The sequence below is a fragment of the Oxyura jamaicensis genome, chromosome 2, assembly GCF_011077185.1.
Source record: "Oxyura jamaicensis isolate SHBP4307 breed ruddy duck chromosome 2, BPBGC_Ojam_1.0, whole genome shotgun sequence".
Classification (NCBI taxonomy): domain Eukaryota; kingdom Metazoa; phylum Chordata; class Aves; order Anseriformes; family Anatidae; genus Oxyura; species Oxyura jamaicensis.
Genome location: NC_048894.1, coordinates 46,437,476 through 46,464,404, shown reverse-complemented (window position 1 = coordinate 46,464,404; position 26,929 = coordinate 46,437,476). Strand labels below are relative to the sequence as shown.

The following is a 26,929-nucleotide window of genomic DNA, read 5'->3' as shown; positions in this document are numbered from 1 at the left end:
TGTAACAGAATATAACAACTCCAACAAAAGCTTACCAGCTAAGATCTCGCCTAGTGCCACGAATAAGCCCAGAGATTTCAGATTATCACTCTGAAGATTTCCAGTGTTCTGAAGAGATGGATGACATTTTTAAAGAGCCAGTCCCCCCAGAGATGAATGAACAAGCATACGAGGCCATTGCAGAGGAGCTCAAAGCAGCACAGGTGACTGCTCTGAATAAAAACTGAAGTGTGTGTATAACTTTATTATAAAGCAAGTTGGACATGAAAGTAGCTCCTGCCAAGTATATTGCAACGTGCATGGAAAACTGATGCATATAAAGAATACCTAAGCCATTGCTAAAAAGCTCTCTAATTATACGTTGTATATCTTAATCGTATAAGGAGCTGAAACTTGCTATGCATTTTGTCTATATAATAGCTATTATTATACAGAACGCTTAAGCTTTTACTATTCTAGCCTGATAACTTGTTTATAAGGAAACTTCCTGATGGTTCTGTGGTGACAGCAACATTTGGAACAATACCCAAGTGTGGTATAGAATACTGCATTATTTTAAGAAACCTGCCAAATATTGCTATTGTCTTGTATCTTTCCTAAAGCAGAGGGAGGGTCTTTTTGATGCAGAGTGCTACAATGTGATCTGAACTATTCTCTGAACTGGAGCTAAGGTCAGTGCAGATAGTAAAAACCAAAACCCCACACCTTGTAAAACAGACAACATTCTTTTAAGAACTTATCCAGTGTTGATGTTTAGTAACTTTGTTTTCAAGTCTTGTTTCTGTAAGAGAGACGCGTGTCTGAAAATTAAGCAGACATATAAGAGTTTATAGGATTCAGTCCTTGTATTATTCTCTGATGGATTTCCCTCTGTTCTAGCAGTTTAGTTGGCAATAGGAGAAATCAGCTACTGAGGTTACCAGTCTGTTTTTGAATGTTCTGCTTTCTGTTGGTTTAGGTCATTTAAAAAAAAAAAAAGTTGACATTTATTTTTAATATGCACAGACTGCCATATGGCATGTGAGAGTAACTGGAAGATGGGTGTTCTAATTTTGGGTGTCTGTTGTGTCACAGGAGCAACTGAGCACAATGCAGACAAAGCTGGATGAGGAGGAAAGCAAGAATATGAAACTCCAGCAGCAAATTAATAAACTGGAGCATCATTCTGCACAAATGCAGGAGGTGAGAGAACGATATAATGCAGGTTTATATTTGAGTGTCTCTATGACAAGGTGCTGTCTACTGCACTTGAACTACTGTGTCACTCAGTGAGGTCAGAAGTGTTATGTGCATTTTGACTTTTGAAAAATTTACTAGCATCATAGCTCAGGACTATGGAGAAAGACAGACTAAATTAAGTAACACTGCAGTTTAAAAATAATAAATGAGTAAGTTGTGATTCTGAGCCTGCTTGATCATAAACTAAAACATAAGAAAATGAACATTCAAGATGTCCATGCTTTCTTTTGGCCAACTTCATGATTTCTGGAGAAAGAGGAATAGTCACAAAAGGAAATTTTAAATTTAAGAATGCATGAATATATTGCTTTCCTTAATTGGAACTGAATTGAAAATCCATTAATACATAAAATATTTACAAGTCTTAAACATTGTTTGATTTAACATAGAAAAGGAAGAATAAGGCTTGTTCTCTTCCTCTATCGGTGCCATGTCTGTTAGATCTGTTGTAGAGTAGGTTTCAGCTCTCAAGTTGTGGTTGCTTTTAAATGATTTTTCCCCTTTACGTAAGGTAACTTCTTCAGTTGTGTTGAAGTATGTTTTCTTGGACTTTTGTGTATTTCAAATTCACCAACATTAAGTGTTAGGATCAGCTAATGAACTATTCTAAAACATTATTATTGTTACAGCTCTGTAACTTAACCTCCTATGTTTCCTTCCATTTAAAATTTTTTCTTCTCTCCTCCAGCTTCTTTCATCCGAAAGGAATGACTGGATTAAAGTGCGCCAGGAGCTACTTGAGCAGATAAAATTGCTTGAAAAGCAATTTCAAGATGCTCAAAGCAAGGCTGATAGTAAGTCTACACAACACTGAAATCCCATGTGAAGTTTTGAGGTGTCTTAATTTTATGAATCAACAATAGTACATGCAGAGTAACTATTTGAGTTTAAGATGTTAAATGTTGCACAGATTTGACTTAAAATAAAACTATAATACTTGCAGAATAGCTTTTTCTCTGCCCAGTCTGATAATACTGAATACTGATAATTGTTCTCTGTTGACTCTGATATGAGTGGAGTACAGGATGCAGTATTTTAAAAAGAAAATGTTAGCTAAAAGTAAAGGGAAATTCTCTGACAGTGTATGTAAATGCAGGCATTTTTGATCATACCTTCTAGAAAGTTTTTGATTTTGTCCATACACTTCATTTCAAAGTCAATGTTTTTATTGACTTGGAGTAGTAAATCCTTGTCTACGACCTTCAAAGTTAATTCCCCTGAAAATGTGTAAGGTTTTGTTAGACTTTCCCAGGATGTTCTGTACTGTTACATGTCCTGTATCTAGCAGTTTTTCCAAATCAATAACATGAAAAATTTTTGTTTTTCAATAGTATTAAAAAGTGAAGTCCAGGACTTACGCATTGTCCTGCAGTCTGCAGACAAGGAGCTGTCTGCTGTAAAACTGGAATATAATGCCTTTAAGGAAAAGCACGAAAAGGAAATGAGTCAGCTTTCTAGCAGACACATGGATGTACAGTTTCAGCTGGACAGTGTCAGGTATGTTGGCAGTTTGGTTAAAATGTCTTAACCTTTCTTCTGAATGCATCCACTGATTTAGTTCTTCTTTCCTGTCTTCAAACTTGCACTTTGCATCTCTTATTTAAAGTTGTTATTGTGTGCTTATGTTCTTTCCATATTTATTTTTTTGGTCAGTTCTTTTCAGAGGCATGATGAAAAATGGGTAAAGTATCAGAAAGATATTTAAATGAGACTTCCTTAATTTTGGTTTGTTTGTAGCATTTTCTCATTAAGTAGGAGATAACCTATAAGCTTCTTGATCTCCAAAAGTTAAGTAAAGAGGCATGATAGTTATTTTTAACACAAAGCTGGGGAAAAAAGGTATCACTCAGCCTGTTCACATGAAACAGGTGACAGGATGATGCTGATCTGAAAACACAAGCAGAAAGAAACGATAAAAATAAACTGAAGCCAGTTTGTAGAAGCCTGAACAGCTCACTCGGTTGTATGCATTAATTGGCATTCAGTATTATTGGGAGTTAGAAATCAGTGAGGTGACTTAGTTGTGATGTTTCTTTTTTTTTTTTTTCCAGTTTGTTTGTTTTTCTTTGGGGAGGTTTTATTTATTTTTTTTTTTCTTGCCTGGAAAGCTTAAATACATTATTGCATTATAATGGTTAATGTATTAGCGGAAGTCATTTTTTGAGTGATGCATTTTGAGACTGGGAACCAGCAATTGAAATTCAGTGTTGTGGTCTCCTTGATACCTTGTGTTAGCAAAAATACTGACTTCTTTGGGTATGTGCAGTAAATATTCTTACTAGAGGCTCTCCATTGATAACATGATTCCTAACACTTGTTTAGCAGCTCTTTTACCCTTCTTTGCTTTTCACTTCTGTGAAAGATCTAACGAAATAAGGGAAATTTGGGAAAGTCTGGGTTATTTCCCTTTAGAATATATAAAGGAATTATATGGAATATAATAGGATATATAGAATATATATTAGAATATATAAAAGAATTATATGGAATAAAGAACACATCAGCTAAGCAGATGTAGGTGTTCAGTAATGTTCTAATAGCTACAGAGTGTTTTTTTTGGTCCTGGAACTGGATAAAAATAATAATAATAAAAAAAAACTGGCTGAACACCATTATCAAGTCACAGTGACTGAAATTTCTATAGAATTTGGCAAGAAGTAGATTATTTATAGGGGTCAAAAGGAGTATTCTGCATTCTCTGCTAGTGCCTTTTAAATTTCCTGTGCCTTTCATAAATTTGGGGTTTGAGTGTTTAAAAAAAAAAACTGTTTTAGTCACTTTTCTTGAAAATAACTCTGGATTCACTGAAGCTTGTAAAATACCATCAATTGGTGTATTTCTGTAAGGAAACAAGCTCTTTAATACCGTGGGTTGTTTCTTTGTTTTTAAATAAAGGTTAGAACATGAGAAGATTCTTGAAGAAAAAGCGAGCCTTCAGGATGACTATGACAATGTGCAAGAAGTAGCAAAATTTGAGACAGATCAGCTGAAGCAACAACTTGAAGACAGAAGACAAGAAACTGAAGCTATGAAAACTGAGCTTTGTGTAAGAGTCAGAGCTTTTAAAAGTCTTTATTATACAGTTACTCATGTAGCCAGTTTGTTTAATTCCTGTTATATCAGTGATAATAGGTTCCACAGTGATAATAGGTTTCCTAGTGATCTCCTATCTTAGTGCTAACTAAAATTAGTTTGCTTATTCCATCTTGATTTTTTTTTTTTTAAAGAAACTGCTTTGTATAGTGGATGTGATCCTGTTAAAATTCTTTATGCCTTTTTGTGGGGGATCATTGTCCTGCAATTTAGTTGATGGTGTCCTTGAAAGCCTGTCAGACTGCAATGACTGCAAAACAGCAATAAGGTTGCTCAAGGGCTTTTGCAAATGATATTCCCAAGTTTTCTGCTGTGTACTCTGTTTGCCTACTCAGCAAGTTTGATTTTCCCTTTCAGTGCTTAAAGGGATACTAACAGACTGAAAAATCATGATTTCAAATTTCTTAGTCAAAGATGTTGAATTGCTGGTTAGAATTTGAAATGGCTTTTCCACCCCCAATTAATCTACACTGGAAAATCACGATTTCTCCCTTTGAAGTCTTAGATATTGAGGAACATTGCAGCCACGGGGAGTTATTAACAATGGCATGTGAAAAGAGATGATTTCTTAATATAAATAAGAGTTTAGTTTAAATTTGTCCAGGACAAAGCTAAATGTCTTTTTCCATTTAAGGTGGGGGGTTTTTTGTTGTTTTTTCCAGTCACCTTAGGATCTGTCTAGAGTTCTAATTGCTTCAATTACTGTAAAGGCCTTATAATGTAGCTTCTTATAACAATGTATATTTTTGATATTCTAGAACCTATTGAAACTCCTGGAAACAGAAAAAGAACATAATCAAAAACTAACATTACAGTTACAAGAAGACAAAGAAAACAATTCAAAGTGAGTTTTATTTAGTTGTGGCATTTGTTTTTATCTGACCTCATTGGTTTTGTCCTATGCTAGGTTTTGTATTCTTGTATTTGTATTCTATTTGTTGGCCCTGTTAGTAGATGTGTTTTTCCCCAGCTGGATGGAGATATTATGGACTTCTTGTTTTATCCAACCTATGTTAAAGCGAGGTGTTGTTCTATTCAGTTGTACATTTGCACTGCAAGTGTTATTTCGTTATAAGTATAGTTCTTCATGTTGAAGATAAAATTCCACTACTGGGAAGAGTGTATAGCTAGTAACTAAACTATTAGTCTTATATAATAATGAGAAGCATATAGTTAAATAACTCTTCAAAAAATAAGAGCAAACAAGAATGAACTTACATGACTTGATTCCTGTAAAAGCTCTCTTATATTCTGATCATATTTCTCACCAGAAATACTTTTTTTTCCTCTTCTCCAGGGAGCTCTTGAAAGTACTTGAAAAAGCACAGGTGGAGACACCGTCTTCTGACATGGTGACACGGTGTGAGCAGCAGGTACAACAGCAGAACTGAACGATTAAGTCATGCTCAGATATCTGTGTACATTTATAGCAATTTTTTGGTGAACTGACTGTTCTGTAGATTACTGGCAAGTCTTGATTGTTTTGCTAAGCTACTGCTTAATTTCTCTAGCAAAGTAAACAACTTAGAGCATTCATTTTTTTTAAAGGCTTTGAGCTTATACAAAGCATATTTCAAAAGTAATTAAGTCTCTCCTTCATAATTATTATTTCTTCTAGGAAGAAAAACTGCAGAAATTGGAACAGGAGCTGGCTGCTGCTGAAGAGATTATTGCTTCTTTGAAGAAGACAAATGATGCAGATAAGGTTTGGGCTTATTTCTGTTACTGATACCCAGTTTTGCAGGTAACTCTGTGGTGGAGTTGAAAGTCCAGAGCCTTGCTATGATACTTGGTAGTTCTGATTCTAGACAATTCTAGCTGTATATCTAGGCAATATAAATCCTGCCGTTTACTGGTGTGGTGTTTGCAGGATGATAGGAAACAGATATGCATTCAGAGAAAACAAGATAACTGAAGGAAAACAAAGAGTGAATCATAGAATATCCAAGTTGGAAGGGACCCACAAGGATCATCGAGTCCAACTCCTCAGTCCCCAAATGACAACCCAAAAAATCGGACCATGTGTCTGAGAGTGTTGTCCAAATGATTCTTGAACTCTGGCAGGCTCGATACTGTGACCACTTCCTGGGGACCCTGTCCCAGTGCCTGACCACCCTCTTGGTGAAGAACATTTTCCTAGCACCCAGCCTGAACTGCCCATCGGTTTCAACTGTCTGCTGAACAAAACATCCCCATGCAGAAATGATGTATAATACCCCTGATTAACAATAGGGCTTTCCAGTCTCATGTAGTAATGAGCTAATAGAAAAAAGGTAAGGAAGGTAGTGTAAGAATGTGACTATCTTATTAATAAAATCAAAACACTACTACATGAAAAGATTGCTTCAGTGTTTTGAAAGCTTATATAGGAGAAGTTCCCATAGCATAAGAGTTTTTTATGGTGTATGTAAGATAGATATAAGAGATCACATAGTGTTTTCATTATCCAGAATGATACATTGATAAATTTTGGATTATCCATGCTAAAAATAAAAATTCAACGTGTAAGGTCAGAAGAATTTGGTACTGTTTGTCAGTGCATTGGTGTTTCTTGAGTGCCCCTTTTTCCTTTACAAACACATTAACCTTAAACTATAGTACTTCTGTTAGAAACTCAGGACAGCCTGAGACTAAATCTGAGGGCTAATATTCTCCTACAATGAACATGGCAGATTAAGCCTTTATAAAGGTGCTTAGAACAAAAGCCAATAATTTAACAAATTTCCTGTTACTCATTTACATGTGCATATTGGGACCTCATTTTCAAATGTGTGTTTGAAATTTGGGATTGACAAATAATATACCAAAGGAAGTCCAATAACAAAAAATTGTTTGTTTATATCTTTTTATACATATATTTTATGTATTTTATGCATATATTTTATTTATTTATTTTTTAAAAAAGGGGATTAACTTTTTTATGTTGCAGGAAGTTGTAACTGACTTGATGAGACAGATCCAGGAGCTGAGGTCTTCAATTAATCATAAAACTGAGTCCATAGATGGCCTAACAAGAGAGCTGGAGGATATAAATGTATGTTCTGTCATTTTGAAGGACATGGTGTCATTTTTCAGAAATGGAAGGCAATGACATGTCTTATCATGGGTCTCAAACAGCATAACTTGCTGTAGTGTTTTAGAAGGAAACTTCTTTGTTTTGACATGTTGAAATCTTCTGAACATTTTATGCCTGAGGCTGTCTTGAAAACTGAACTCTTTCCACGTGGTGGGTAAAGAGCAGTGTCTCTAAAGGGACCTATTCACATCTTGTAAACTATGCTCAGCTGACAGTCACATTTAGATTTTCTCAGAAATTGGCGATTTAAGACATGAACAACTGAAGCAGAATGGTAAATTCATTTATGAGCGAGTTTTTTTTTGTAGCTGTGTTCTACATCTGAAAACATATATGAAGAATTAAAGCTGTTTATGTGACTATTAGTAAATAAGAAGCATCTTTATTAAAAAATGTTTGGCGTGTAAAAGCAGAACCCATGGAATGCTTTAGATTTCATATGTGTATGAACTAGAGGCCCTATGGAGAAAATGTTCATGAGAACAATTTGTGTGTATTGCCTGCTTTTTATCAATAATTATTTTGATGGCTAATATGTATTTTCGATTGTTCTGACTACTCAATAATGTTTTGTACAATTTAACAAGTATGATATGGCACAAGTCGTTGACACAGATGAGATTTTTAAACATTGTTTTGTAGTTGTTAGCATAAGATGTGTGATACGCATTTATTTATATTTCCTAAAGTACTTTGATAACATGTTTTCCTAAAATATTCTAAATTTATTTTAATCTTAGTGCAAGTATAATTTTGTTCTGGCTGCAAAAGAAGAAAGCAAACAAATCATAGAGGATCAGGAGAAGAAGATTGAAGAACTGAGGGAGGCCTTGGAGAGAAAACAAATAGCAGATAATATTGAGGTAAAAACATTTATGATGGTGTATTATGGTTATTTAACAGATTAATTGGATGTGTTTTTTGCTTAAAATACTTGTGTAAAACATAACCTCATTTTAATTCAAACTAAAGCTGGCTAGGCTGCTCTTAAAGGAATTTTTAACGATACACCTGACAAATTCTGTTAAATTATCACATTACTTGACATAAATATTTTATAAGCTACTTCATTAAAAACCTATGCTAAAAGCCTGGTTTAATTTTTTCAAGGCTGCTGAGGCGTCATCAGCTGAATTTAATGGCAATATTAGATGATGCAGCTGAGAAATTAAAGTAGGTAGAAGAACATATATTTAACACTCTCTTCCACCACTGCTATGATATGCAATAGCTTCTTTTCTTTACTCATAATTTTAACCAAAAGCTCCACCTGCTGGAAGCAGATTTAGAAAGCATGCTTGATTCAAGTACAGCTTTGCTTTTTAAAATTGTATTTTTCTTTTTCAGTTTGGTCTTTCCTGTTAACTACCCTCCCTGTTATTTTGGTAAATGTGTCCTTCAGGCAAAACCAGCAGGCCTGTCCTTAGAAGTAATTTCAGATTCTACAAGATAATCAGTCATAATAGATATGCTTAGTCCAATCATATAGCACCCATAAAGTCTTCCAGTATTTGCTTCCCAAAAGCCATTATTAAACACATTTCCACTAAGTTTAATAAACAGATTATCTTCACTAATTCCCATACCTAACTTTGACATTATGACATCTAAACCCAAGTTGATGGCCACATGAATCTGTTTTGTGTTCTTTTACATGCAGGTAATAATTCCTTACACTCAAGGTTAATGGTGTATTATCTATCTACTGATAAAAGCAGTTTTCCCTTCTTTGACATTGTACATAAGATACTAATTTCCTTCATGCATTCTTGATGGACGTTATGATCCTGTCAAATCTAATCCAGGGTGGTATTTAAAATACTAGGTATTGCTTCTCCTTCCAGGTTAGCACACTTGGTGGAAGTATGATGCCCTATCAGATCAGGGTTGGGAGTCTAGATCCTAGAATGAATTGAGAGGTATCTACAAAATAGCAGTCCATTAAAAGGGCTGTAATCATTGATTCAATATAGATTAAAATCTATACATTCTTTTCTGGTTCCTTATTTACAGAATTGTATCTTATTTTAAGTTTATATTAAACTTAAAAACAATTGTCAATTCTAAACATCTCCCACAAGTATCTCACTGCAACTATATTGCAAGATTTTTTTTTTGTACAGCCAAAACAACAGGCATGGAAAACTTGCCAAAATAAGAAATTTGTAGATGAATGCTTGCTAGAATTCATGAAGAAAAAGTGGAGGGAAAAGGGACATGCTTGTGGCTGTTGTCACTGCTGCTAGGATGGATAAAACATCTTGAAACAAGTGCTTTAGAGTAGTAATTGTTTTTTTACTCATCCACTGACTTAATATAGAGAGACCTTCTGTGTGAAGACTTGCATCATACCACTGATCAGCTGATAAGACTGACAGAAGCCTCTAAGAAACATGATGCATTGCTTCAGTGTGCACAGCAAGACATAACAAAGAAAGAAGCTTTAATCCAGGAACTTAGGGAACAGGTAAAACAAGGAAATTCTTCTGATAATTAGCTCCGTGGGAGGGAGTTGTGGTTAATAATAGCTTCTGAAAAACATTTTACTTGTAATTTTAGAGTATCTTGTGCACAGTATTCCTGAAGACCAATGCTTCTACCTGTAAAATTAAAGTTCACGAGCTTTTAAAAAAAGACTAGGTAACCTTTAAATATTTTGGTAATGGTACCTTGAGATTGCCTTCACAGTAAAATATTCTTGTAGAGTAAAATTATCAGTGCATATAATGACAGAGTAACCTGAGGTTATAAGCAAGGTAACCTATGGGGTTATTTTCTTCTCTGCTTAACACTTACCCACAAACATTATCATTATGTAATGGAGATAATTGAGCTGTTTATATGATGCAGACTGAGAGTGATTTGGAGCCTTTGCAGACCAAAAAGCTACATTAAGCCTTTATGCAAACTTTAACTCTAATTGCTATAACTGTCATGGTGCTAATTAATCTATATTTGTGTTGGCAAACACTTTAATAGGGATATGTTATTTTTGAAAAGAAGAATCCTTTTGTCAAGTTGGCATATCCGTTTAGAGAAAATTGGTTAAATCTATACCAGCATAAAATCTATGTATCAAGTCATGTTTTGACAAGTAACTTTTACAAACAAAATCCAGGTTAGCTACATGTGATATATAATGTATGTATGCTTTCAAAAAATGCTTATATGCAACTGTTGAATGATTAACACTTATTAGGTAAATATATGAAACAATTATGAAGGTGAAGTCAAAGGTAATCTAAAGTCACTTGTGTAAATGGCTTGCTCAAAATAGAGATGGCTGCTTTATTTTTTTGTGAGTATTATGAGCTAATTTAATTCTTCCTGGGATGTCTAATAGTTGGACAGAATGACAGAAGAACTAGAGAAGAAGAAGAATGAATATGAATTAAAAATGAAGCAAATAGATTGCTTTTTTGTGGACTCATCTTCAGTAACATTTCCCCAGGTATGATGACATTCTTAAGAGAAACATTTTCCTGATAATAACTATTAGAGTTCATTGAAAAAGACTAATAAACTTTATGGCATGCCTTCAGACTGGGAGCAGAAGTGACAATGTATCTAAGAATGGTCAAATCCTATATACCGTGTTTGTAACTTTAATGTATTATTGGTGTTTTTGTGCTAAGAATTTATTAACATGTGTCTCCAATTAGCTATTAAAACACAATCAAGACATAAGGGAAACAGTTCTTTACTAATAGTTTTGGACTTTTTTTGTTCTGCTTTTTAACTTGCCAGTGTCCAAAAACTCCCCCAAATTTTGATGTGAATTTGGCAAAAATCTTAGAAAATCATGAGCAAGAAATTGCTGATCGGCGGGCTTCTGCAATAACTCTGGAGCACCTTGTACGTGAACTAAATGAGGAACGAGGAGCTAAAAATGATGAAATTCTACGGCTGAAGGTACTAGGAGTTAAGCTCTACAGGCCATTTGTAAGGTTAAAGTAAGACCAAGTACAGAGTTCAGATTTTTAATGAGCTCTGCTTCCTAGTCTGTCCATTAATGCAGGAAGGCAGTTCTTGGTCTTCTCTTTACCTAGGCATGTAATAAACAGAGACAACTTGCTTAAGACGTTCATATGTATCATTTTTCCCAATGACTGAATGGCTTCCTGTTCATGAATGTCAGATAGTCACATCTTTGCTAATGAAACTTCTGACTTCTTCAAAACCAAATCTGTACTGAAGCTGTAAATGGAAGGGTCATGCAGATCTTTGCCAGTTTTTTGTGCCCTTTTTTTTTTTTTTTGACGAATAGTTTTGTCTTCTGTTTTACTCAGAAGCATGTTCACCTGAAAATGAAAACAGAAATTTCAATTTGGTATTCAAATAAACTGTTTCCAATCTCACTTGCTTAGGAACAATTAACTGAATTGGAGAACTTGCGTTTGGAAATGCAGATATTAGTGGAAAACAACAGGAATTTGCAGAGCCAGCTTACAGAAGCTCAGAGAGTAAGCAAGAACAGGTAAAGGAAACTAAAATAAAAAAAAAAAAACTGTCTTAGCTTGAAGCAGTAAAGTACACTAAACTGAAATGTACAATTTTTATTTGAAATACAGTCTTGTGTATTGTTCATGTAAATTAGAGATTGATTCAGCCTTTTCTATGAAAATCCATTACTGACTTGTGAATTGTATTGCCTTTAAATCACCTATTATTAAATGCAACAATGTTTTGTAGAGGAAATGGGAAACAGAATCTAAAATAATTACACAAGTAGACGTTACAGTGTATTTTATATTGCCATGTTACTTGTGTAGTTATTAATTCAGTAGATACAATATGTCCAAATGAAGTCAATGTAATTTCATAAAAAGTTAAATGGAACCTGTTTTCCATCCATGCTTTTGAGGGTAAGGAATGAACTTTCTCTGAAAAGATGGCTTGCTGCTGTAAACCTCAATAGGAAATTTCATAAGCTTTGGTTTGAGCTATAATCTATACTACTTAATTTTGGACACAATTATTTTTATTCTGTCTTGTCTTTTTTCTTGGTTTTCTTTCCAGAAATGTAAAGGATTAAATATCCCACTGTTTTAAGTCTTGACAAAAGACATATTAATTGACAGCAAATAACTCTGGTTATTTAATGACAAATCATTTTTACGGGGCAACTTAGTAAACTGTAGCTTAAGACACCCGTATGCTAACTCAACTAAATGCTAAGTTGAATTAGGAGTTGAGTTGTCTTTGCCTATGAAGTTTATCAAAAATGTCTCTGTGCAAGTGAGCACCATCAGCTAAAAAAATATACCTCAATCATGAAGTTGTCCAAAATATACAGTTGCATAGTTACTACATTTTTATTTGTTTTCGTTAGAGCATTGGTTTCACTATGCTCTACCCAAGGAAAACATGATGTTCTTGGAATGTAAAAGTTGTAAACCCTTCTAGTATCATTTTATGATGATCATTATTCTGAGTCTGAACATGCATCAAGACAGCTACATACATAACAGCTTATTGAGATTAAACTAGTAGCTTTTTCAACTGGTTTCCTATGTTTGTGAAAATCTTCTCATTCTTGGACTTCCCAGTGATCAGAAACATACTGATGTTCAGCAACTCAAAGAGAAAGAGGAGGAGATTGCTGAAGAACGACTGGCCAAGGTACAATACCCTTTACATGTAGTACTCGCTGTTTCCATGTTGTGAAATACCACTGATCATGTTTTCTTCTATTTCATGCCAGTAAAACAAACACTGATTTTTAGGGAATTGTAACAGATACAGAGCCTGGTACTCACCTCATGAGTTTTCTGTCTTGGTCTAACTCCAGTAAACTGGGTGTCAGATTGCACAATAAGATAAAGCAGATGCAGGTCACTAAATCTGACTCATCTCACCGAAGTCGGAAAGTGAAGAGTGTGTCACTTACTAATAGCAAGGCTCTGCCAAAGGGAAGCTCATGTCACAGTAGAGGTTGACGCGGATCTCCCAAGCAGAGGAACCCCCTGTTAGAGCTCTGCTGTGCATGAATGAGTAGAGACACTCCTATGGGTCATTTGTGCTGGCATGAAATGGAAATATGTGCATACAGCCAGGAGATGAATTTATAGTGAATGTTAGAGATGTGAATTATTTGGTGGTATGACGATTTTGATAGTTTTTAGAATTAGATACTTGGCATCAGGTAAATAACAAATCATTTTAAATAGATACACATGCTTTAAGCATTATGAATGTAACTCATATTTTGAACTTTTACAGAACAAAGCAATGGAGGAGATGCTGAAAATGAAAGCAGAGTAAGTTTAATATTACTCATTGAACTGGAGACTTGTATTAAACTCATTAATACCAAATGTTATATTTAAGGAAGAGAAGTCCAAGATCTGAAATTATAAAAGATACATTTCTAAAATGTTAACACTTTTTACAAAATACATCAAGTTTTTACTCTTCCTCATCAGTAGGTGGTGGTAGCACCTGTTACTACATTTTCTGAAAGGTTAACAGTTTATCAGGAAATACTCTGAAATAGGAAAAGCTTTGGTTAGGAGGTTCTCAATTTTGAATTGTTTAAAATTACCTACACTGTAGGGTTTTGAAAACTTCTATATGCGATGATTTCCAAGCACATTCCTTTTCAAATGAAATTGAAATACTGTTTGCTTATTTACTAGCACTGTAAATATTTTAAATTATAAACTTCATCTAATTGTTTTTATGATATTTGTTGAAGTTTTTTTTCCATTTTATCTTGAGTAGGAAAAACTACTTATGAAAGTATTTCTAGACTGTATTCGCACTGATGCGTAAGGAGTCCTAGAAATTCACGTTCCACCCCAAGGATCAATAGTAGTCAAGAAATAAAATACCAGAATTAAATTAGTTCAAAGATGCTGCTCCTGTTATTCTTAGCCTAATCTGTATTGCTTCAGGGACTCATAGTGGCTGAATCTCTTAATTATTTGGGTTATTGCTATTTAATGGTGTGCTTTCTATGTTAATAACTTTTAAGGATGAAGATTATTTTTATGAACACAGTCATTTCAAAAGTAATTCATACTAATTTTTACTGAAGACCTAGTCCTGGGCAGGGGTTATTTTACTATTCAATGCATTGCTTTTTCATACCTGTCTGCTCTTTGAAACGTGCTTTGTAATAGTGTTACAGTGTCTCATACAAGCAAATAACGTACAGAGAGGAAAAACAGATTCCCTTTGTCATTGAGAAAATTTTTTGACAAACACAGTAAATGAAGACTATTTTAATACAGTTGGCCTTACAATCAGGCTTTGGTGAAACAAAACTGATGACATTATATTGTATAAATGTAATTTATAGAATAGTTGAATGCAAAATTACAGTTGTTTGTATCAGTAGACATGCTGCTAAGTTCGATGACAAAGATTTTAATATTCTGTGAGACTGATAGAATTAAAGTATTTTCAGCAGACAAGGTGTCTATTCAAAGTGGCAGTCCTTATTCTGTTATCAGGCCAGATAAACTTGGACATCTCTGCTGTTCAGAGATGTTTCTGAGCAAAAATAGCATTAGGGAAAAGCTATGTACGATCAAGCACTTTAGGGGAAATTTGAACTGCAACGGAATTCACTGGACAAACTTACATGCCTTAAGTGATTTACATGCCTAAGTTATCTTGTAGTCTGATTCTATTTTCTGTTTCATGAGTGGAGTTGTTCATCCTGGATTAGAAAGAGCACTCTTCCCAAAAAGGTCAACTCCAAAACAACACCTTGTTTAAGAGAGAGTACCAAACACAAGAGTTTTGAAGCAGGATGTAATTTTTCCTTCTGCTCGCACTGAGTTCTAGGGAAAATAAATTCTGTCAAAAGGATGTCTTTAAAAGTCTGCTTCTGTGTCTGAGGCTGACATAGTATTTCTCTTGCATGCCACTTACGTTCGTTTTTCAACATTTTATGATGCTTTTTTTATTGGCAGATTAGAAGAGACCAAAAATGCTCTCAGAATCAGGGAGAATATTTGTCTTGAAATGACGCAGGAGATGGAACGAACTAGAGCTTTGGAGCTGAAAGCGTTTCATGAAAAAGAAGAAATTCGATCAAAACTGGAGGAAACGTATGAAGAGAGAGACAGAATTGGAAAGGTTATATGCAATTTTTGTCTTTCATGGTAAAATCTTATTCAGCAGAGGTAGAGCTGTTGCTAATTTAATAATATTCTGAATTAGAATTGAATTAGCAATCACAGACTGCCTCTGAAAATGTTTTGTGTAACAGATTAGTTATATTTGTAATGCTGTTTTCTGGTGCACTGGTGAAACGCCAGTGGAACTCCGGATACAGAACTCAGTGTTACAGTTTGTAGTACAAATCAAATGATGCATTTCACCTTTCGCCTAGAGGCATCTAGTGGAGTACCCAAGGAGACATGCAACAAAGTTGGATTGGACAACTAAGTCTTGCATCGTATGTTACAACAAAATTGAACGTTACTATGTTAAGCAGATCTAAATGAGATATTTTGTCCAAAAAAGAAGGAGGGTCTAAAGCAAGATGTACACTGTGTATTTACTAATTACAGGAAATGGACTTGCTGAGGAAGCAAGTTGACGCTCTTGCTGAGGAGAATGGGAAATTACTTGGTCATCAAAATCTAAACCAGAAGATTCAGTATCTTGTGAAACTGAAGAAAGATTACGCTAAACTTACTGAGGTAAGTTTCATAGAGTACAGTACAGATGGAGTAATGATGTGATGTAGAGGGCAGCAAAGGTGAAAACTTTCCAAAACATTCTTGCTCTTCTGTTTGAGAGTAATAGATACCTCTGATCTTAAACAGCTGTGTAGGTCATGGCCAGTCTGCCTCCTCACGGTCCCCCAAACAAGAACTACCTTTTTATTTCCTCAAGTGTTCAAAACACTTGGACAAATAAAGTTATCATTTATTTAGAAATATGAAAAAAGTGAATATAATTTCCCTAATGCCTATATAGTTCTAAATACCTTTTTTTCCTGTTTTACAGGAGACTGAAAAACTACGAGTTGAAAACGCTTTCTTGAAAGAAACTAAACGATGTCACATGTAGATAGCATATAGATCAGCTATGACACAAAAAAACCTGCAAAGCTCTGTGTTTCAAGTGTACAGCATGAGCAAAAGCTAATTGTCAAACTTCACTTTTGCTGTTGTTCCTGAATGTTGGCTGCTGTACTCAGACCAATCTTTTTTTCTAGTAACAACTTTTAGTGAAGAACTTTACTTAACTAAGTGGGCAGCTTTCATCGACATATTAATACCTTCCTATTGAAGGGGTTCTGTAACTCTTCAAAATATGATTTTTGTATAGGTGCTGGAAGATACTTCTTGAATTTTTTGTACCTTGTCAGGGAAAAGCTTTCTCTCTGGAAACGTACTAAGACTCCTTATTCCTTTTGTGCTTTTATTCAGGTCTCTGCTGAAATCTTCTGAAATGCTACTTTTTCTACCAGAGCTGAATTTTTAAAGGCATAATTTCTTTGTGATTTTTTTATCCTAAAGGAGGGATGTTTGTAGTGGGTTAAAATGAACTTGTCATGAACTTGTCAAATTTAATAACTGTTAATACTTACTCGTTTTCAAAATGCAAATTTATATGTAGTTTGTTCAATAAAAGAGGAATATGACCGTAATGGATTTGTAAATAATACTGTAAATATATTTTGGCTTTTGTATTCTTCTTTCTCTATTTGGAATTAAAACACTTTCAAAAACTATTTTTCTCCGGTGTAAGATTTCCAGCAGATTTTTACATAAGTGTTGTGGTTTAACCCGGCCAGCAGCTAAGCACCATATGGCTGTTCACTCACCCTCCACCCTCCCTCACTGGGATGGGGGAGAGAAACGGGAAAGTGAAGCCTGTGGGTTGAGATAAAGACAGTTTATTGAGATAAGAAATAATAATAATAATGTATATGAAACAAGTGATGCACAATGCAATTGCTCACTACCCGCTGACCAATGCCCAGCCCAACCCCGAGCAGCCGGCCCCCCACCCCAGCCAGCCACCCCTATCTATTGTTCAGCATGACACCATAAGGTATGGAGTACCCCTGTGGCCAGTTGGGGTCAGCTGTCCTGGGCCTGTCCCCTCCCAGCTCTTGCTGCACCCCCAGCCTGCCCGCTGGCAGGACAGAGCGAGAAGCTGAAAGGTCCTTGGCTTGGTGTAAGCACTGCTCTGCAGCAATTAAAACATCAGCATGTTATCAGTGCTCTTCTCATCCTAATCCAAAACATAGCACCCTACCAGCTACTAGGAGGAAATTAACTCAGTCCTAACTGAAGCCAGGACAATAAGCATTGCAGGATATGCTTTCTAGGTGTTTTGCAACCCTTTTCTTATCAAACAGAAGATAGAAATATTAAGAAACAGTCTGAAAATATGCAAAACACTTTAGGAATACAGTATAAACTGCCTTAATCACAGTTAAGGTAGAGAACTATTGCAAATAACAAACTTATTAGCAGAACACAAACTTCTGATGGATATTGTGACACTAAGTGCTTGTTTTTACTGTTTTTTTACAGTCAGGAAGTCCCAGTTTTGGCTACTTTGTACAATGCTGCCTCTGCCCATAAGTAATAGGGCAAAAGGGAACAAAGATGTACCAATTAAAGGACAGCATGCTTCCTAAAAGCTTCTTCAGTATTTGACTGAAGGAAGGGCTCATCTAAAAATTTAAAGGTCACCTAATGCTGCAGCTTTTTTTTCCCCCACTTTAGCTGTGGTGTGGAGTATAGAAGTCAGAAGCTGAACGTACACTGAATAGTTTGTTTGCTCTGTAGACAAATAGTAGCAGACTAGACTTAAGAGTGCTTGTAATCTGTGTTGGAGAGCAGATCGAGGCTCACAAACCTTTACCGTGTGGGTGTTTGCTGCAACCCTAGAAGACGGCAATACCAAACCTGCCTCAGCCCAACTGTCCGTCCTGGGGCATTGACCTCAGGCTGCTTTAAAGTTAGAAAAGACCTCCAAGATCATCTGGTCCAACCATCCCCCTACCAGCACTGTCACCCACTAAGCCATGTCCCCAAGCACCACATCCAACCTTTCCTTGAACACCCCCAGGGACGGTGACTCCACCACCTCCCTGGGCAACCCCTTCCAATGCCTGACTGCTCCTTCTGAGAAGAAATGTCTCCTCATTTCCAACCTAAACCTCCTCTGGCACAACTTGAGGCCATTCCCTCTAGTCCTATCACTAGTCATCTGCAGGAAAAGGCTGACCCCCAGCTCCCCACAGCCTCCTTTCAGGTAGCTGCAGAGAGCAATAAGGTCTCCCCTGAGCCTCCTCTTCCCCAGACTAAACCACCCCAGTTCCCCCAGCCGTTCCTCGTGCTGTATCCTTGCAGACGCTACCTCCGTGCGTCCCCAAGCCGCGCAGAGCCCAGCCCTTCCCCTTTCCTCCGCAGCTCCTCCCGCCGCCCTCCTTCCCGGGGCCGCCATGCGGGCGGCAGTGGCGGCGGCGGCCGCGGGGCTGCTGGGGGCGGCGGCGGCGGCGGCGGCGAAGCTGGCGCTGGGAGCGCGTCCCCTGCGGGGCGCCGGAGGCTGGGTAAGGAAGGAGGGAGGAAGAGCAGGGAGAAATGGCCGCTGCTCGGCCCCTCCCTCCCGGCAGGCCTTGCTGGGGCTTCTGGGTGCAAGGCGGATTGGGGGGAAAAACAAAAAAAAAAAAAGCAGGCGGAATCCCCGCATAGGGGGTTCTTCCTCGTGCTCCATCGGGGGCTGCCCTGCAGGGGTTGGAGGGAAATGTGCTGGAGAGCTGTGCCTTGAGCTTCGGGAAGGTTGGCCAGAGTGTTGTAGGAATGACAGGGAGCAGAGTGAAGCAAGTTTATTAGTCTGGGAATGCAGTGGGGAACCTTCTCTGTGTCTGTTCACTCGTGGCAGGAGCAGTGAGGAGGTGGAGCAGTCAACTTTGCTCATCTGGCGAGCTCTCGGTCGGCTGTGCATGGGAGATGATCTTAATCACGGCTGTGTTTCTCAAACCCCACTGTGTGAAAGGTCACGTCGGGCTGCTGGCCTTTCACCTTAAAAAGTGTTCAGTGTCCTCGCCTGCACAGGTGAGCTCTAGGACAGGCACGGCGAAGGTGGAGATGCACAAAACATGTTGGGTATGGGAGAGATGCTGAGGTAGGCAGCAGGAGTGTATCCTGAAAACACACCGGGGAGACAAGGCAAAGAGCAGGACGTGGCAAATGTACATTTGGACTTGAAATTCAAAGGAGAGCCCAGAACACAAAGCATATCTGAAAAAAAAAAAAAAAAATCCAGCCCTGTGTCAGGGTAAAAAAAAATCAACTTGTGTGTTTATTGGAGATGGTTAAAAAAAAATAAAAAATAAAAAATAATAATAATAATAAAAAGAACTCCATACTCACCAATCCTGTTGATCCTTTCTGATATATCAAAATGCGTGGCAGGAAGGGAAATCAATAATTTTAAATCCTGTTACTCTCTCTGATCCCTTCCCAAAAGATTGTGCTCTGCACTGACAGAAAAGCAGAGCATGGAATTACTGTAAACGTTGACAGCATGTTTTCTGAGTCTTTTTCTCCTTTGAAATGTACAGAAATATTGCCCATTTATTGATCTTTTTGAAGGTGACATGAGAAAGTGTGTCCATGAGGAGGAGTGTTGCCAGCAAGTCAAGGGGGGGTGATCCTTCCCCTCTGCTCAGCACTGGTGAGTGCTGTGTCACATCCAACTCTCCCCACTACAAGAGAGACACGGAGCTGCTGAAGGAGGTCCAGCCAAGGGCCATGAAGTTGGTGAAGGATCTGGATCACCTCTCCTGTGAGGAGAGGCAGAGGGAGCTGGGACTGTTCAGTCTGAAGAGGAGGAGGCTCAGGGGGATCTCATCAGTGTGTGTGAACAACTGAAGGGTGGGTACAGAGAGGACCGAGGCAGGCTTTTTCCAGTGGTGCCCGGTGCCCAGAGGCAATGGGCATGAACTGAACATAGGAGGTTCCCTCTGAACACCAGGAAGCGCTGCGTGGGTGAGGGAGCAGTGGCACAGGTTGCCCAGAGAGGTTGTGGGTTCTCTTCCTTGGAGATTCAAAAGCCCTTTGAACATGGTCCTGGGCATCAGCTCTAGCTGACCCTTCTTGAGCTGGGAGCTTGGACAAGGTGAGCTCCAGAGGTCCATTCCAACCTCAACCACACTCCTATTCCATGACTGTGTTTTGTTTTTCTGAATAAATTGGTTCCTCCAGTTACTTTTCAGGTCCATTCTAGGCAATGATTATGAACTAAATTAATAAGTCCAGATGTAAAACTAACAGTTTCAAGTAAATACCAGTTTTCCAAGTAGCTTAAATTGTACAGGACCATAAACACTTAAACATTTCAGAGGGCTCACTACTTCCTTGACTCCTGTGCACTTGCTATGAAGGCATTTCTGCAGAGCAGCCACAAAGTAACAGAGGTTTAAGTTCTGTGTTTGAGGAAGAAATACAGAAATCTAAAAACAGACCAAGTAAGTAGCCATCACTTGTACAGAACGGAAAGTGACAGCAAATGTTAAAAGTATATTAACACGTCTAAGATATTTTGACGTGGAGTATCAGGATACTCAAGAGCAGCACAAGGATGGATTTCTAGGTCAGACAGATGTGTTGTGGTGGACCAGCCTGAGAGTGACCTGACCACAAGGGGTCATTTCACTTGAACAAAACCTTTTCTTTACTTTCCCCTCTGCCCTGCCAAACTCCATCTAAATTTACTTCTGCCATTTCACCAGTGATTCTGGATTATCTGAAATGTACACTGAAATTAATCTCATCTTAGAAAAGCAATCAGAACAGTAATCTTTGACTCACTGGGCTGGCTCTGCTGAGCTCTTGGCAGGGGAGGAATTACACCTCCCTCCTTCCTTGTGGGGAGCACCCGGGGATGTTCCCATCTCTGCACCTGTGTGCCACTGCAGTGACAACTCCTCTGCCCTGGACGCGGAAGGACTCAAACTCACTCTAGAACACCTTCCTTCTGGGCCTGTGCCACCTCCAGAGCACACCACAGCCAATATCCGTGTCTCTGCAACAGAAGTTCAGCAATGGGTTCTGGGTTCCTTGTGAAGATAGCATAGCTGCTGTGACGGTGGGAGCCAGCTTTGTTCCACCACTGGTAGACTCGTGGTGTAATTCAGGTTAGGCAGGACCTCCAGAGGTCTCTGGTCCAACCTCAGTAGGGTAACTGGTTGCTCATGGCCTTCTCCAGTCAAGTTTTGAATACCTGCAAGGTTAAAGAGCCTCTAATCTCTGCTTCAGTGTTTGGTCACCTTTGTTTTTCCTGCTATTATATCAACATTTTGCCTTTTCTAACCTTTACTTGCCCCTTGTCAAATCCCTACACACCTCAGAGAGGAGCCTGGCTCTACCTTCTCTACACCCTCTGGTGGGCAGCTGGAGATAGTAACGAGATCTTTATACCCCAAGGCCCTTTTTCCTAACGGTCTACCTTGGTAGGCTCTTTCTGATCCAAAGAATATACTGAATTTAGGTAGAACATGGAAATATTCTTCCTGTCTTCCAAAACTGCCTACCCACCATAGGCACACATGGACATGCACAGGTGCAAGGTAGAACTGCCTCTCAACCCAGGCAGACCATGAGGCCAGGAACAAGGAGCCACCACAGAGGCCAGCAGGCAAAGCCCATCCCGTGGTGAGCCATAACGTGGCAGCAGGTTTCTTCCTCAAAGGACCTAAAAGTGGCGTGTGGGCATGGCTGGCCCTGCAATCCTTCTAGGCAAGGTTTGACAGGACGGCGGTGTGTCGGGGCGAAGGGCCTCGTGCCGCAAAGCACTTTGCAGGTGGGAATTGTTCGTGTTTGCTGTTGCCCTGATAAAGTTGGAGGCCTTTGCAACTGAGGAGGCCAAACACATGACCTCTGTGGTGTGGGGTTATCTTTGGAGAGCTAGTGCTAGCTGTCGAGCGGGGTTTTCCTTTATGACCTTTTCCTTTAAGGTTGAACTTGCTTCAGAAAGCCCTGTGACCTGCCCTGGCTCCTGATTAACGTCTTCTTCTGGACAGGAGCATAAGGTTGGTGGCCCTAGTGGTCAGGCCGGCTGGCATGGGGAGGGCACAGTGCAGCCCTTCCTGCAGGGCAGGTGCCACCCAAGCCGTGTTTGCAGGTGGCTTCACACCTCCAGTCCTGTCTGCCTCGAGGCTGATCCCACAACGGCCTGTTGTTGACCGAGAGGCGATGAGCCGTGAAGGCATGATCGCTATGGGCTGAGGCAAAGCCTTGCTTTTCCTCATCGTTGTGTGCTCCCTGAGTGTTTGCAGGAGTTGTTCTGCCTGTGGCTTCCTCCCTTGGTGCCTTCACGTCAGCTGCACAACACCCGGGGGCTATGAAGATGGCCACAGCTGCAAGAACTGCTGATGTGGGGGAGATGGCAGATGGTAAAGGCTATTTAAGCAAAACTATGTCCTTTTTCCAGACTGAGGATGTTACATATCTTGTCAGGTCACCTAAGGACCTTCCTCTCTTTCTCAAGAACTTCGTTGGCTGTGAAGGCCCTAGAGTTCAGAGGTGGTTTCATTGCTATTAAATGCTGGAGCTCTCAGTAAACCTGCTCTCCAGAGAGCATGTAAAATAAGGCACAAAGCCCCTTAGCTCTCACTTTCCTCCCAGAGGACCCTGATCTGCCCTTGCTGCAGCAGGCACGCAGGCCAGGTCACCAGGAGGCGATGAGGACTGGTGGTTTGGGCCCACACAGAACTCAGCCCAAATACACAACTGACCCATCCTGGGCCATACACAGTGCTGGCACATACAGCATCTGTGTTCCTCTCTGCAGGGGTGAATTTGACCCATTTCCATACATCTGGTGATGAATGAAGGGCATCTCACTGAATTGCATGTGCACCAGCTCATGAGGTCAGGAGCTTTCTGTACTTTGGCTTCTGGTATGACAGCTTCTATATGCTGTCCCGGCTCTTCTCAGTTTATAGTCTGAGGTTGGATTCAGAGCAGGACACCACAGACACACTCCATCCAGAGCTGTTTTCTTGCTTCTTTTGTCTTCCGTGGCTTAATGTATTCATCTTCATGTGATACCATCTGTAATTCAGTTTCAAGCCCATGCCGTTTGGTTTTGCTCCAAAGTGCCCATGAGATAGTGAGGCTGAATAAGCAGTCAGTAAAAATAAGCGGGTTTTCCCCTTTTGTCCTGCAGCTGCCTGTGCTGCTTCGCGTAGGCTGCATTGGCTTGGTGTGTGCCTGCAATGCAGTCATGTGGACGGTCTTTGCAAAAGCCCTGCGACTCTCCTCCTCCTCGGCTTCTGCCTCTGTGACAACAACAGCCTCCAACTTCATCTCTTCGGTAAGTAAATTCATTCCTGAGGTGCTGGAGGCTAGAGGAGCACAGTGATGTGGGAACGGTGATGCTGGCTGCAAAGGGAGATGTAAGTACCCCTGCACAGGCAGCTGTGAAATAATTGTATCAGCCCTCAGCTGCTGTACCTGTTCTTCACACAGAGGCTGTAATATTTTCTGGGTGGTGCAGGATGAAGGGCATTGCTGCCAAGAACCATACCTTACAGCAGCTATAACATGTAAAGAAATTTTCTAATTGCCAGTGAGAGATTGGGCTGGGAGCATTGTTTTGTTTTGCTTTTGCTTTAGTGAAATCTCACCTGTGATAAGCCAAAGCCACCCTAACTGTGTGTGAGGACGCACTGTCTCTAAGTGACAGTAGGAACATTTTTGACACACAGTTGTTTTTTTTTTATTTTCTGCTTGCATTTCTGTCTCACAAGCTGTCGATCTTTTTTCAGTGCTCCAGCACTTTGCAGCCAGCTTACAACCTTGTCCGAAACACTCTCAAGTGAGAGGAGATGTGTTTTTATTGACTGGAGTGGAGACTTGATTCCTGAGAGGTGCTGGCAAGGCAACAAAGTACATGTGCAGCTACCAAAATCCTGGTTGGGGACTACCATCTGGCTGCACTTCCAGGCTGGGTGATACAGTAGGTTGTCTCCAGCATCATCAGCAGCTGTTTTTTAGTGGTGGTGTTTTTCTAGGCAGGCTCCCCCAGCTGAAGTCCCCACAGCCCTGGGGAGGAGCTGGCAGCACAGAAGGCTTTGGGACAGCTCAGCCCGGCAAAGCTTTGTCTTTTTCTTTTCCTTCAGGCCATCCTGGGCAAGCTTCTCTTTGGGGAGACGTGGACATCCCTGTGGTGGGTTGGCGTCGCCATGATGCTCTGTGGCCTCGTTCTGCTGCACACCGCTGCGCCCCGGCCAGCGCCACTCCCAGTAGAGAAGAAGGAGACGTGAGGGTCTTTCCTCCTTCTCCATTTTCAGCCTGGATAATACCTCAGCTATTGCCACTGCCAGGTCCTAACCAGATCCTCACCCCATGCACTTTCTCCTAATTCAGCGCTGGAGCCAGCCAAGCACCTAAAGACTTGCTAACCCCCCTTGCACGCTTCTCCCTCGATTTGCAAAGTCATGCACATTGTATTTTCCGTGTTCAGCCAGTGCAGCCATTCCCAGGTGCCTGGTGGAGGTGTGGAAACAGCAACTACTTGGGAGAGAGCTGATCAGTTCTGAGTCAGTTGTCTGGAAACCGGAGCCAGAGGCTTATCAGCCACCCCTCCTCTTCACACCCTGCGGTGATGGAGCCTTCCCAGTTCAGGGACGGAAGGCAGAAAGTAAACATGGTGCCTATGGAAGGTGCCTGTGCATTGGTACTTTTCCATAAGATGAACTACCCCAAAATGGAAAAGCGAACAGAATTAGGTGCTGAATGCTGCAGACATTTCTGCTCTGCCGGGGATGATTTTCCTTGCTGCCTCTTGAAGAGGCCCCGTGCTTACCCCATGTTCCCATTGCCTGGAAGATGGTGGAGCATTCCATTAATTCCTTCAGATTGCCCTATCACACACACCTGATACCTTGCCCTTTACATCTGATGTCCGTAATTCCCACTCTTCCATTCCTGACGCATTACTCATTGTAAGGTTGCTTTTTCCTTTATCTTCTTGACCAGCAGTGATTTTTTGATGGCCATTCCTGGTTTGTGTAGGTCAAACTGTAATTTTGGGAGAATACATGTGAACAGTCAGCTGTTTTCATTAAGAGTGTCCATGTTTGATGCACCTCCCTCCCCTTTTAAGCTGACAGTTGCTCTAAGTGGAAATGGAGTTTCTCAAGCAACATTTTTTTTACCCCTCTGGATGATACTGTTTTCCATTTGTGTAATGTAATTAAATAGACCATTGGTACCCCACTCGTGCTAAATTTTGTGTGGGTGATTGCTCTTCATTGTCAGGATGACAATGTATGCCTGTCTATACATTGCATGTGTCAAGAATCATCCTTTCTAAGGTGTTGGCTTCTTTCCCTTGCCTGCACATGCTTGTCATCCTTGGTAAATTTTTATTGCAATCCTAATAAAGAATCATAATGATGCCTAAACATGTATGCATCATGCTGGTGATACCACTTGTTTGCTCTGGGCTTGCCATGCTGTCCACGTCTTCTTGTAAGTGCAGAAGGTGAGTCACGGTTGTGGCATGTGCAGAAAACCCAAGGACACATTTGTGTGAGCCTCGTTATTGGAACCTGTAAGTTTTGTCGCAACTGACAGATTGGCTCTGTGCCCAACAGGATTGTAAAAATAGACTTCCCGGTGGAAATGCCACTGGAGATGGGTTTGTGCCTTTTCCTTCTTTGTATCGGAAAGCAAAAAAGTCCCTGTGCCCTTGCTGTAGGGCCCCTGCTTCAAGAGAGTGCCCTGACTCCTCACATCTGCCACCCGTGTCCTGAGAGGTGCCTTTCCCCCTGGTGTGCTCAGAAGTCTTTCCTTCCAAAAAGAGGAACGGGCAGGAAGGGGAGCAGATCGCTCCCAGTGCCTTTATTCCATAAATGCGGAGAAGGCTCTTCTGGGTACCAGCGGGGCTAGGATGAGTGGGACACCTCCCTCTGCTTGGGAAGTGGGGCCTTGTCACATTTGGGGAGAGACAGAGGAAGAAGTGTGTCTTGTTTGATTAGGCTGGCTGATACCTGGCAATGGTTGGGTTTGAATTGGTTTAATTCACATGCACTGGACAAGCAGAAAGGCAAACATTGGCCAGACTCAGTCTGACATAGGGTCTGGCAGTGACTCAGGATGGAAGAAGGGGAGTTGCTGCAGCCAACAGCTGAAACAGCAGCCAGCCTGGAGCAACCACGTCTCTTGCATGCCTGAATCCTCCGCAGGAGCAGAAGACAACCTCTATGAGCACAAGGAAATTAAGGCCCATCATCATCCCTCATCTGTCTGCAGAGGTGACAACCAAGAACTGTGTATTTTCAAGCATATAAAGTCCCATATGATGGAGAAATAAAGAAGGCTGCGAGCCTGATTTGTTTGCCCTGGTGTATCGCTTTGAAAGCATGACTGACTCCCAGCCAGCTGTAAGCTGTGGCTACCTTCTTGCAGATGGCCAGAGAAGGACCAGACTCCAGTGGCAAGGGAGACTTCTGGCGTGCAGATAGCCAAGGGACCCGCTGGGCATTGCAATGCACCCACTTGTGCCTTGCCCCCTCGGCCTTGGCTC

The 26,929-nt window shown here is 40.0% G+C and overlaps 2 protein-coding genes across 2 annotated transcripts in view; both read left to right on the top strand.

Annotated features, from left to right (window-relative positions):
- Nucleotides 1-17,049, top strand: part of KIF15 (kinesin family member 15) — a 35,470-nt gene extending 18,421 nt beyond the window's left edge. The window contains exons 17-35 of the mRNA XM_035317779.1: nucleotides 9-203; nucleotides 1,075-1,182; nucleotides 1,928-2,033; nucleotides 2,571-2,736; nucleotides 4,135-4,285; nucleotides 5,091-5,176; nucleotides 5,630-5,705; nucleotides 5,951-6,037; nucleotides 7,262-7,366; nucleotides 8,149-8,271; nucleotides 9,729-9,875; nucleotides 10,752-10,859; nucleotides 11,156-11,320; nucleotides 11,776-11,885; nucleotides 12,958-13,030; nucleotides 13,631-13,668; nucleotides 15,331-15,496; nucleotides 15,934-16,065; nucleotides 16,376-17,049. Coding sequence (XP_035173670.1) covers nucleotides 9-203; nucleotides 1,075-1,182; nucleotides 1,928-2,033; nucleotides 2,571-2,736; nucleotides 4,135-4,285; nucleotides 5,091-5,176; nucleotides 5,630-5,705; nucleotides 5,951-6,037; nucleotides 7,262-7,366; nucleotides 8,149-8,271; nucleotides 9,729-9,875; nucleotides 10,752-10,859; nucleotides 11,156-11,320; nucleotides 11,776-11,885; nucleotides 12,958-13,030; nucleotides 13,631-13,668; nucleotides 15,331-15,496; nucleotides 15,934-16,065; nucleotides 16,376-16,438 — 2,205 coding nt within the window. The 3' untranslated portion in view covers nucleotides 16,439-17,049. The remainder of the gene's footprint in view (nucleotides 1-8; nucleotides 204-1,074; nucleotides 1,183-1,927; nucleotides 2,034-2,570; nucleotides 2,737-4,134; nucleotides 4,286-5,090; nucleotides 5,177-5,629; nucleotides 5,706-5,950; nucleotides 6,038-7,261; nucleotides 7,367-8,148; nucleotides 8,272-9,728; nucleotides 9,876-10,751; nucleotides 10,860-11,155; nucleotides 11,321-11,775; nucleotides 11,886-12,957; nucleotides 13,031-13,630; nucleotides 13,669-15,330; nucleotides 15,497-15,933; nucleotides 16,066-16,375) is intronic.
- Nucleotides 17,050-18,768: 1,719 nt separating this feature from the next.
- On the top strand, nucleotides 18,769-25,811 carry TMEM42 (transmembrane protein 42). The gene is made up of 3 exons (XM_035319034.1): nucleotides 18,769-18,941; nucleotides 23,564-23,710; nucleotides 24,519-25,811. Exons 1-3 carry the CDS (start codon nucleotides 18,834-18,836, stop codon nucleotides 24,660-24,662), a joined length of 399 nt encoding a protein of 132 aa, XP_035174925.1. The 5' UTR covers nucleotides 18,769-18,833; the 3' UTR covers nucleotides 24,663-25,811.
- Nucleotides 25,812-26,929: the final 1,118 nt, after the last annotated feature.